General features: G+C 40.7%; 1 protein-coding gene across 2 annotated transcripts; it reads right to left on the reverse strand.

Annotated features, from left to right (window-relative positions):
• Positions 1-3018: 3018 nt before the first annotated feature.
• Positions 3019-8726, reverse strand: LOC112319082 (olfactory receptor 2AP1). Of its 2 annotated transcripts, none has more exons than XM_053921722.1 (2): positions 8234-8726; positions 3019-6602 (listed from the first exon to the last, which is right to left on the reverse strand). In XM_053921722.1, exon 2 carries the CDS (start codon positions 6534-6536, stop codon positions 5607-5609), a length of 930 nt encoding a protein of 309 aa, XP_053777697.1. In that variant the 5' UTR covers positions 6537-6602; positions 8234-8726; the 3' UTR covers positions 3019-5606. The 2 variants fall into 2 exon arrangements, with proteins under 2 accessions (XP_053777697.1, XP_045040722.2); XM_045184787.2 differs by having other exon boundaries at positions 3019-7275.
• Between the last annotated feature and the right edge of the window lie 3736 nt (positions 8727-12462).

A 12462-nucleotide genomic window follows, 5' to 3' on the forward strand; every position in this document is an offset into this window, starting at 1 on the left:
CTATAAAGCAATCTGAGATGGCTGCTTCTTATGCTGGGCTTGGAGATTCCCAGGTGAAGCCAAGTGTGAATCTAATCTGGCTGTTACTAGGGCTCATTGAAGCCAGCTGTTGCTTGTTTGATAGGATTTAGGAGACAATATCAGCCATTCTTATGGAAATACAGTTTGGGTGGGCCTATACTTTGGGTTGGGAAGAGCCTCTGGGGATCTCCAAGGCAGGTCAAACAGTGATAGCCAGGTTGATGGAGTCTTAGATATGGCACCACCTTACTGGCTCTGTGGTGGGAGGGTTTGCCAAAGGGACATTGGCCTCTGCTTGCCTTGATATGAGACTTCATTTTCTCCCTGTATACATCTGGTGCCTTTTGTGCTGCTACCCTGGAGCTGGAGCTCAGAAGGGAGTGAGCCTGAGTAGGTGAGTCCATGTGTGGGTTTTTTAAGAGGATGTTCTTAGGGCTCCAGAAGTTTCTTCCCTACTGTTTTTTTGCAGCCAGAAGTTGTGGAGATATTTCTGGCACTGGAATCCTGGGCTTGGGGGCCTGGTAGGGTCTGGGACTCCTTGCTCCCAAGATATCCCTCCTGAATTTTTATCCACATGGGTGTTGGACCAGCCTGTTCCACATCAGTGCCCCTCCTACCAGTCTGGATGGATGTGTTTCTTTAATTTCATAGTAGTCAGACTTCCATTCAACTCATATGCATAGTTGTCAGATTTCCATTCCACTTGATTTCTGATGGTTCTGAGTGATGATTGCTCTGTGTTTTAGTTGTAATTTTGATGTGTTTGTGTGAAGAGCCAAACCATGTCTGCCTATACCACCATCTTGACTGGAAGTCAGGAAGTTTTCTTTCATTATTTTTTCAAAAAAGTTTTCAATTTCTTGCTCTTCCTATTCTTTTCTGGAGTTTCTATGATTTGGATGTTGGTACATTTGGAGATGTCCCAGAGTCGTCTTATTCTCACCTCATTTTTTGTGTTTATATTTCTTCATTCTGTTCTGGTTGACCATTTCTTTCTTCCTTGTGTTCCAATTCATTATTTGAACCCTGGCCCCCTTCCCTTCACCATTGGTTCCCTGGAGATTTTTCTTTATTTCACTTAGTGTAGCCTTCATTTCATCTCTTATGCTTTTGCCATATCCAATGAGATATCTAAGCATCCTCATCAGCAGTGGTTTAAACTCTGCACCTGATAAGCCAGCTATCTCCATTTTGCTTAGTTCTTTTACTGGGGTCTTGCTCTGTTCCTTCATTTGAGCTGTATTTCTTTGTCTCTTCAACTTGGCAGCCTCCCTGAGTTTGTTTCTATGTATTAGGTAGAGCTGATGGAATTCCCTGTCTTGGTGCACCTGTTACATTGTACAGGGCAGAGCCTTAGGTCATCACCAGGGTGGGGCAGCCTGCTTCACCACTTTGTGGCTTTGCATGTGGGGGAGGGGTCAGAGAGGAAGCAATGCTGCTGCATGACTACTGGAGGCTTGTTTGGCCCTTGCCCTGCTTCCAGTCACTTATATGACTTGAGCCCATCTAGCTATTGCCCTGGTAGTGATTTCCAGAGTGGGTGGGTTTGCCTACCTTCTAGGACCCTGCAGGCCCTTTACAGACTATCCTGAGAGACCTGCAGTTTCTTCCACTGCCCCAACCCAGACTTGTTTTTACAGCCAGGAGTTATGAGGCTTTATTTTCCTGGTACTAGAACCTTGGCCTGTGCAGTCTGTTGTGGGGCTCACTCCCCTGGTATCCCTAATGTGGGACCCCCATTCTGCCATCTACCACTGTTACTGCCTGGTCACCACCACCTTGCTGCCACCACACCACATCATGTCTGTCGCAGTTCCCCCTCTCCCGCCCCTCCTACCTGTCGGGATGAATAGGCCTTCTTTAAATCCTTGGTTGTCAGACTTCCATACAGTTAGATTTTCTGGCAGTTCTGGGTGGTTTATTAGTTTTAATCCTTCTCATGGTTGTGCATGGAGCTGAAAGCAATCCTGCGTATGCCTCCATCTTGCCCGGAACTTGTACAGTTTATTTCTTTTTATGTTGTTAACCGTTAACAAATTATTGTAGTTATAGTTATTTTTAATACCTTAGTCCTTTCACCTTTAGGCTAGATTTCAGTGATTACCACACCACTGTTTGACAATATTAGAGCGTTCAAATTCGACTATATGCTTACATTTACCAGTGTGTTTTATATATTCTTATGTTTTCATGTTATTAATTAGTATCTTTTGATTTCAGCCTTTCCTCTAAGTCATTTCATGTGGTGATAAACTTCCCTAGTTTTGTCTTTTGGGTGGGAAGGTCTTGATCTCTCTTTCATTGGAAAGACAACCTTGCCAAGTAAAGTATTCTGGTTGGCAGATTTTTCTTTTGGCACTTTGAATACATCATTCCATTCTCTCGGAGTCTGCAGGGTTGGTGCTGAGAAATATGCTGAGAGTCTTATGGGGTTTCCTCTCAGTGTGTGAGGATTTTTTTTTCTGTTGCTGCTTTTAAACTTCCTTCCTTGTTATTGATTTTACAATTTTATGTAATGTGTATTGGAGAAAATAATTTGGGTTGAATTCTTTGGGGAACTTCTAAGATTAATGACCTTGGATGTCCACTGCTCTCTCAAGATTTGGGAAGTTCTCAGTCATTAACTTTTAAGATTTTTTTCCCTACACCCCTCTGTTCTTTTTGAGACTCCAATAATGTGTAGATTGTTTTTCTAAATGGTATCCCCTAATTTACATAGGCTTTCTTCACTGAATTTCATTCTTTTTTTTTTTGGCCCCTCTGAATTTTGAATTCAAGTGTTCAGATGCCATCAGATGGTTTTTAAAACAGTGAAATGATAAGATTTTTATTAAAAATAAACCATGGGAAGTTGTCCTCACTGTTACTACAGCTTTCATTGCAGTAACTTGCTCTGTCAATTTCCCTTAGACAATCCTGTTTACAACTTTGTTGTTATTTGGAAAGAATGTCACATATTCTACCTTAGAGAGTGTTGTAACCTTTTGCACAAAAGTTCTCATGTTTTCTTTTCCTTCTACCTGTGTGTGAGAAAGTCTCCCATCTTGGATCCTTTGTAGTTGTTAACTCACTTTGGCCAGTGGGTTTTGGGTGGAGTATTTAATCGCAGGTTTCAGATGTTTCAGCTGTGTGCATTTCCTCTGGTGGTGACCCTTGAAGCATCATGCGGAGATGGCAGCATCATAACATTATGTGAAAAGATCACATGGGGCTGAGTTAGCTGCTGACCCGCATTGGACACATAGTATGAGAGGTCATAACTTTTTGTTATTCAAGCCACTGGGGTTTGGGTGATGTTTGCTATTATAGTACACCAGTATGCCACTTCTCTTAATTGCATTTTAATAGGAAGAGAGACTTAAAATCAAATAAATTAATTCCTAATAGTAGATTGTAGATATAAAAGATAAATTGATGGGAAAAAAATTTAAAAAAGGATATGTGTGTGTCTCTTAGAGTTCTGAAAACACGCTTAAACTGCCTTTGTGAAAATGCAGTTCTATTTTTACTTTATTTACCTATGAATATCCCTGAGGAAAGGAGAAAATATCTTTTAGAATAATTTTGAACAAGTTAACATTATCAGAGGAATTATTTGTGTATGTCTTTACAATAAAATAATTGTGTGGTCCAAAGTATTCTTAAAAGCATCTAGAAAAGAAAGAGTTGGTGCTTTAAAAAAACAAATAGGTAATAGAAAAGTTTATGAAAATTACTTAAACTTTATGTAATAAAGACGTCATTCACTCATCATTTATTCTTTTACTAATGGAACACTTATTGAGTGCCTATTATGGGCATGACACTGTGTTATATATTATAATGTCATCATTCCTGTCCTCAGGCCTAGGAACCGAAGGCACTGACCTGTAGCTCAGAAAGAAGAAGAAGAATAGGGAGGAGGGTATGTGAGTTAGTAGTGGATGTGAGCCTCCTTGTTTATAACTTAATCCTAATTGGAAGCTTATAGGAGATGAGAGTGGAGGAAAAATATTGCTTTCTCTGGTCCTGTGCTCTTGGGGGGTCTTTCTATTTCCTCTTAAAGAGAAAAAGAATAAGAGACACACATGTGTTGGAAGAGATATGGGCACAAAAAGCAGAAGCTACTTAGGAGAATTTAAAAACCATGGGTGGAATAAAATGGGATTTTGTGTGCTTTCAACTTCCTAAAGAGATTCCTGCCATAAAGGCATCTAACCAGAGCTTGGAAAAAGTGAGAAACAGTTGGACATCCAAGGCTACTTCAAAATATTTAGAAACAGGAGAGTAAACTTTAAAACCAGTTGGAATGGGTGGAAGTTGTATTGCTCAGCAGCCAAGCAGTGGGACTCTGATTTCTGGTGCTAGTTTGGGCACTCAGCTATGTTATCTTATATAAGCTATTTCACCTCTTTAAGCTTCAGTTTTCTTATCAGTAAAATAGAATGAAATTTCCAGGCAGTTCTAAAAACTCTATATGAGGCATGCCTTGCTAATTTACTGCTCTCATTATATAAATTCTCAAGTGATCGAGGTTCTTCATGAAAAAAAAAATCAATTCTTGGCTCCCTCATTTATTTGTATATCCATCCATCTACCCATCCATTATTTATTCACCTATTCAAAAACTAATTTGTGAGCACCTACCTCTGCTTGACATTATTGATGGAATTGTGATCAAGAAGATATTCTTCCTGCATTCCTGGATCTTACAGACTACAGGTGAATACAGACTTTAAATGTATAATCATTACTGTAACATACTAATAATGAGAAAGCATGGAGAACGTAGCTTGGAGGTTGTTCTTTTCATTTCTCTACTCTCGAAATTCCATTTTACCATTTCTACCTTTTCAGCTGTCACCCGCCAGCATCCCACAACAGCCTGACTTCTTCCTACTCCACCCAATTTCCACATTTGCTGAAAATGGCTGAGATCAACAACACCCTTTCGTCAATTCCCAGACTTTTGTTCTTCATATTAATCGCTCTCTGTAGTATTTTACATTGCCAACCATGTTTCTTGAGACATGAATTTCATAGGTCTATTGCCTCTCTTATCATCCCTTCTGCTCTTTAAAATGTGAGAGGATTCCTAGGGTTTATTATGTAAACTTCATCTCTACTTGCTTCTATTTGTGATTTCCTCTATTCCCAAGTAAATTATCATCTCCATGGTGAGGATTGCTAAACACATAGATCTGGTCCCAGATCCAGGTGCCCAATTCAAAACTAAATCTATCACAACTTCTCCTGTTTACTTAATTGAAATTAATGACAACATTTATTCAATCCTGTTGGATTGAAATTTTGTGGTCCTACCAACAATATGCGTTCAATCCAAGTTTCTCCTTCTCTGTTTTTGCTTGCTTGACTTATTACACGTGTTAAGATGCAGTTTAAATAGCATCCCCTCTGAAAACATATACTGACTCTTCAATTCAGAGTGAACTTATTTATATGAACACTTAACAGGTTGTAGTTTATTTATTTTCAAGTATCTCTCACCGGCCTTGGGTTTAACTATTTATTGGACACCTAGTAACTTGCAGAGAGCTTGGTACATAGTGAGGACTCATCTATTAAGTCTGTAATTCTGATATTCTTCAAAGATTCACAAGCTTTTTGACCATGTCCTTAAAGGCTTGTTTCACCTGTTGGTTCCTTAGGGTATAAATGAAGGGGTTCAACAAAGGTGCCACTGAAGTAAAGATCAGAGCTACTCCCTTGTTAAATTTGTCTCCTTCTTTCGTTGAGGGCTTAATATAAATGAAGAAGCAGCTTCCATAAGAGAGGGAGATGACAATCATGTGGGAAGAACAAGTGGAAAAGGCTTTTCTCCTTTGCTGGGCAGAGGGGAACTTCAGAATAGTCCTGATGATGAACACGTAGGAGAGAATCACTAGCACCAGAGTGACTACCAGGGTCACAGATGCCACAAGATAGACAACTTTTTCCACAAGGCTTGTGTCTGAACAAGAGAGTGCTCGAAGAGGCTCATAGTCGCAGTAATAATGATCGAGCCTGTTGGATGCACAAAAGTCCTGCTGACTCATCAGAGTGATTGGTGGTATAATAATCATTAACCCTGCTAGCCAAGAGCAGAGGACCAGCAGGGTGCAGACTCTGCTGCTCATGATGATCCTGTAATGTAGGGGTTTACATATGGCTATATAGCGATCGTAGGACATGGCAGCCAGAAGAAAAAACTCTGTGGCCCCAAGGAGTATGGCAAAGAAGTACTGAGTGAAGCAGCCAGCAAAGCTGACACTCTTGTTTCCAGTTGTGATGCTGATCAGGACCCTGGGAATGAAAGTGTTTGTGAAGGAAATTTCTAAGAAGGAGAAGTTCCGAAGAAAGAAATACATGGGAGTCTGAAGGCGGGAGTCCAGCAAGGTGAGGATGAGGATAGTCAGATTTCCAATGATACTGAGTGAATAGGCGAGGAAGAAAAAGATGAAAACCACCACCTGGAGTTCAGGGACGTCTGTCAGACCAAGCAGGATAAACTCAGTCAACATGGTTTTATTTTTCATTGCTGAAAAATTTTGAGTTTCAAGGTAAAAAAATGATTATAGTAAAAGGTGAGAAAAGAAGAGGTGCTGTGAAAAGAAGAGGTAAAATCTGAGAAGAACAAAGGAGATGGACCATGAACTGTCCTGTGGTGACAGGACCCAGACAAGTGACCCATTTGAACGATGTTGGATCCTTCCCTGGGCCCATTTGGCCTGTATAGAAAAGTTCTTGTCATTATTTCCCCACGTGGTGCTTTCCCCAGTGCCGACATAAAACAAGTGTCTGCCTTATAGATGATCAAAAAGTTTGTGAAATGGGTTAATAAAAGAATGTTTCCAGCAGTCGCCTCCTTCCAGAATAGTTACCAATTTTCTTTTCCCTGTATTCACTTTCCTCACTTAACCACGGATTCCATTCATTGCCCCGCATTCTTTGTCTGCCTAACTTCTCAGAATTGCTGTTTTTCTTATTCTTCCCTGCTGCCTTTTGTTTTCATTTCTGATATAATTATAGCAGCCATTCATTTTCCTTGTGGTTCAACTCTCTTTATTCCCTTGATGCCAAAAAGAAGCTTGGAAGTACCTCCAAGCTTGTCTGCCCATATCTGTTTGTTAGAATTTACAGTAGTCTTCCTTTACTCATGGTTTCTCTCTCCATTTCAGATTTCTAAACTTCTTGGAAGGCATCCCCCATGAATAAGGCAGGACTAGTGTATTAGGATTATGAAATTCTGTCCTTTGAAGCATTCAACATATATTCCTAGAGTTAAGTAAATATTAAATTAAAGTAAAAACCTGCATTTATTTACACAAATGCATTCAGAATCTTTAGATCTAGAGTCTTGCCTACCCACAAAGATAGGGAGGTATTATTATGTTCCAAGAAAATTTATGGAGCTTATGAAAATTTAAAGCAAGAGTTCTAACTAGAGATTCATTAATTCTTAGACTGGATTTACCATGTCTATGAATCCACTAAATCATGTGTAAAATATTCTGTGTATGAAAATTTTATGGGTAAAGTATATAAAACTATAATTCAGAGTTTTCTAAGAAACTCTATATTTAAGCACTTCAAGAATATTTTGTTTTGCCCTGGCTGGTGTTGCTCAGTGGGTGGAGTGCCAGTCTGGAAACCAAAGGGTCGCTGGTTTGATTTCCAGTCAGGGCACATGCCTGGGTTGTGGGACAGATCCCCATTTGGGGGCACACGAGAGGCAACCACACATTGATGTTTCTCTTTCTTTCTCCTTTTCTATCTCCCTCTCTAAAAATAAATAAGTAAAATCTTAAAAAAACAATAGAAGTATTGTTTTCTACTGCTTTGTGAGCTCATGTGGTTAAAAGTCACGTTATATGGGAGCATCCTTATTGATGTATTGAAAACTTTTTCTATGTATTGTTTTTATAGATATTTTTAAGGCAGCAGCTTTCAAGCATGTTGGATCATAATTCACTCTACATTGTATTTAATTTTCTAGCAAACATGCATATATATATATATATATTTAACAAAAAAGCTTTTATAGAAGACTTCTTGCTCACTACACGAAACCATTTGATATTTTAAATTTTATGAAAAAAATGTTTTCAAATGCTCTTTGCAGCTCATTAAATTGGTTTCATAACACATTAGTAGGTGGCAGTCCACAGTTGAAATCAGGGATCAAGAAAAGTTACCCAATGTTCTAGATGCCCTTGCCCTCCTGGTTACCAACCTGGAATCTTCAGGGAGTGATTGAGAAGTCAGTCACATCTGCATCAGTTTCAGGCTTTACAACCACAGAGAAGTAAAATCGATGAAGCTAAAAACAGGAAATATACTTCCTCACCTGACTATCCAAATAGCTATAGTGGAATTTTAGTCTTAGCTATGCTAGAGCTGCATAAAAATTATAAGGCCACATAATTACAAAATAATATAAAATTTATTGCATTTTCTAGTTATCTGCCACCAAATCCTATCCTGCAGCTTCTCTTGGTAAGAAGTAGTTGCCCGTGATCCCTTCTCAATTTGGTAGAAATGTGCCTATTACTTCTGTCCTTCTGCTAATTCAGAATGGAGCAGAACCAGAGGGTGAGAGTCTGTTGTTTTCAATTAGAACCAATAAATGAGAGGAAAAAAGAAGAACTTTGAGGAGCAGAGTAGTCCTGGATTTTTCCGTTCTAGGAGAAATCAGGTTGAAGACCTCAGAAGGCCGAATATGAAGCCCCGTCTCACCCCAGAGTATCCTTTGTCCAGTGTGACACAGGTTATATTTGCTCTATGGAGAGCATGCACCTGGGAATCAATTGAGTGAAGAAGCTTAAGTTGCCCTGGGAATCCTTATTTGGAATAGGCTAATGAATGTCTTTTGTCAATTATGTTGGGAACAAATTTTAAACATATGGCTAAGGTATGAGGGCCCAGAGAGACTAGCTTGGGGGTGAGGTGGTGGTGGTGGTGGGGTAGCAAGAGAGTATCAGCAGCAGAGAAGAGGAAGACTATGGAGTCAAGAAGGTAACATTGCCCAGGGGGTGGGCATGGCTGGATTTGGTGGAGGACAAGCAGTGTAGGTGGGACTGTTTGCAGGTCAGGAAGGTCCTGAAAAGCCCCATTTTCTGAACATCACTTGCTTGGTTGTAATTGGCCCAATTATAGAGTACTGGCTAAAGAGAGTAAGCAGTCATTTTCATCTTTTTGGAGTGCTAGTGCAGAAGTGAAATGTACAACAGGTAGAAGTGAAGCGCTCAGATTGAGATAAGAGAGGGAGCCCATACTGGCCTGTGAGTCACTTCTGAGGAAACCCTTGCAAATTTTCAATTTAAGGTAGTGAAGCACTTGTTTAGGTATGTATTGTATATATTGTTTGGGAGGGCTAACCCTTTGCCATCCAAAGACCCTTTTACAGCAGTTAATTTAACAGATCAATCACCTATTTATCAATGCAGCATAAGCACAAGGAAAACTAATGTTAGCCTTGCAAACAAAATACCAGAATTAGGGACAAAAGACCCACTACACAAATGTCTTACAAATGGCTTCCTCATACATGGTTTCATACAATTCTTACAACAATGGTGAGGCCCAGAGAGGAATTGTGGTTTAAGCAAATGTGAAGCCATAATTAACTCCATTTTGAATGACACTAGAAACTTCATCTCTCTGAATCTCACTTTCCTGTTGTAAAATGCGGACCACAATGCCCATTAAATAGATTTATAAAATTGGAAAGGACATAAGAAAGTACCTGGTACATAGTATATGTCACATAAATATTTTCCATTTTCTCTTCTCCATAGAGGGAATTACTATAAATTGTATTACTATAAATTGTATTAAGCAAGGAGAAGCAAGATGGCGGCATAGGTAGACACAGTGCGCCTCCTCGCACAACCAGAACTGACAGAAAATCGAACGGCAAGGAAGTGTGACATCAAGGAGATAAAAAATAAGCATTCATCCAGACCAGTAGGAGGCATGGGGACGGGCAGCGGGACAGAGAGGACTTGTGTTGCCGTGGCGGAACCCAGACGGGTAGAGTGTGGGACGAAAGGGGCAGGCAGTCTGACCACTAGTAGACCCTGCGACCGTACAGTCGCACACAGATAAACCGAGAGGGTCGGACTCAGAGTGGCGGAGAACAGGGCAGGCAGAGCGGTTGGTAGCAGACCCTGGGGCCCCACATTTGTGCATAGATAAACCAGATGAATGGTGGGGAGCAAAACAGACCTTGTAACCCAGGGCTCCAGCCCAGGGAAATAGAGCCTCAAACCTCTGAGTGAAAACACCTGTGGGGGTTGGGGTGGCAGCAGGATAAACTCCCAGCCTCACAGGAGAGGTCGTTGGAGAGACCCATGGAGGCCTGGAGCATGCACAAGCCCACCCACTAGGAAATCAGCACCGGAGGGGCTCAATTTGATTATGGGTAGCAGAGGGAGTGACTGAAATAGTGCAGAGAGTGGAGCAGGCACCATTACTCCCTCTTGGCCCCTCCCCCACATACAGCATCACAGCAGAGCAACCAGCTTTACCCTGCCCTGGTGAACACAAGGCTCTGCCCCTTAAAGAATCAGATGGGCCAAGACAAAAAAAAAATGGCCTAAATGACAGAACACTTCAAAGGTCCAGAAATAATTCAACTAAGCAACGAACAGATAGCCAACCTATCAGATGCACAGTTCAAAACACTGGAAATCAAGAAGCTCAGAGAATTGGTTGAATTTGGTCAAAAACTAGATGAAAAAAAATGAAGGGTATGCTAAGAGAAACAAAGGAAAATGTACAGGGAACCAACAGTGAGGCAAAGGAAACTGGGACTCAAATCAACGGTGTGGACCAGAAGGAAGAAAGAAACATCCAACCAGAAAAGAATGAAGAAACAAGAATTCGGAAAAATGGGCAGAGGCTTAGGAACCTCCAGGACATCTAGAAACGTTCCAACATCCGAATTATAGGGGTGCCAGAAGGAGAAGTGGAAGAACAAAAAATTGAAAACTTACTTGAACAAATAATGAAGGAGAACTTCCCCAGTCTGGCAAAGGAAATAGACTTCTAGGAAGTCCAGGAAGCTCAGAGAGTCCCAAAGAAGCTGGACCTAAGGAGGAACACACCAAGGCACATCATCATTACATTCCCCAAATTACACAGAAGGAGAGAATCTTAGAAGCAGCAAGAGAAAAGAACACAGTTACCTACAAAGGGGTTCCCAGAAGACTGTAAGCTGATTTCTCCAAAGAGACCTTACAGGCAAGAAGGGGCTGGAAAGAAGTGTTCCAAGTCATGAAAGGCAAGGACCTACATCCAAGAATACTCTATCCAGCAAAGCTATCATTTAGAATGGAAGGGCAGATAAAGTGCTTCTCAGAAAGGTCAAGTTAAAGGAGTTCATCATCACCAAGCCATTATTATATGAAATGTTAAAGGGACTTACCTAAGAAAAAGAAGATCAAAAATATGAACAGTAAAAATGACAACAAACTCACAGTTATTAACAACCACACCTAATAGAAAAACAAAAGAAAACTAAGCAAACAACTAGAACAGGAATGGAACCACAGAAATGGAGATCACATGGAGGGTTATCAACAGGGGAGTGGGAGGGGGCGGGGGAAGGGTATAGAGAATAAGTAGCATAAATGATAGGTGGAAAATAGATAGGGGGAGGGTGAGAATAGTGTAGGAAATGTAGAATGCAAAGAACTTGTAAGTATGACCCATGGACATGAACTATAGGGGGGGAATTTGGGAGGGAGGGGGTGGGCAGGATGGAGTGGAGTGAGGGGAGGGAATGGGACAACTGTAATAGCATAATCAATAAATATATTATAAAAATAAATTGTATTAAGCCATAGTTTAGTGGTTTCTTTCAAATGTGGTCATAGAGAAGAAAGGCAAAGTCACCAAATGGGAACCATTTGGCTCTGACAGATTGCAAGTGCTCTGTTTGTTTAGAGAAATCTCTTCCCTAGAGAATCATTCTTCAAAGAGAAGAAGGGGCCATAAGTTGAGTGAGGAATCATATCTCATTGATGAGTCAGTGTAGGCTGCAAATGGTGAAGGCTTGGAATTTGGGAACAAGAATCAATAAAATAAGGCATGGAGGTCAACTTATAGGTGAGATCATATGGTATTTGTCTTTCACCACCTGGCTTATTTCACTCAGCATAATGCTCTCCAGATCCATCCATGTTGTCACAAAGGGCAGGAGCTCCTTCTTTCTTTCTGCTGATCTCACCTGTAAGTGGAACCTAATCAACAAAACAAATAAGAAAGCAAAATATAACCAGAAACATTGAAATTAAGAACAAACTGACAGTAACTAGAAGGGAGGTGGGAGGGGATAATGGGGGGAAGAGGGGGAAGGGTTGTCAGGAACATGTATAAAGGACCCATGGACAAAGCCAAAGGGGGATAGGATCGAGGGTGGGAGGTGGGGATGGCTGGGGTTGTGGGTAGTGGTGGAGG

The sequence above is a fragment of the Desmodus rotundus genome, chromosome 3, assembly GCF_022682495.2.
Source record: "Desmodus rotundus isolate HL8 chromosome 3, HLdesRot8A.1, whole genome shotgun sequence".
NCBI lineage: Eukaryota > Metazoa > Chordata > Mammalia > Chiroptera > Phyllostomidae > Desmodus > Desmodus rotundus.

Excerpts from the sequence above, each read along its gene's own strand:
- LOC112319082 (XM_053921722.1), bottom strand. The coding sequence starts at position 6,536 with ATGAAAAATAAAACCATGTTGACTGAGTTTATCCTGCTTGGTCTGACA.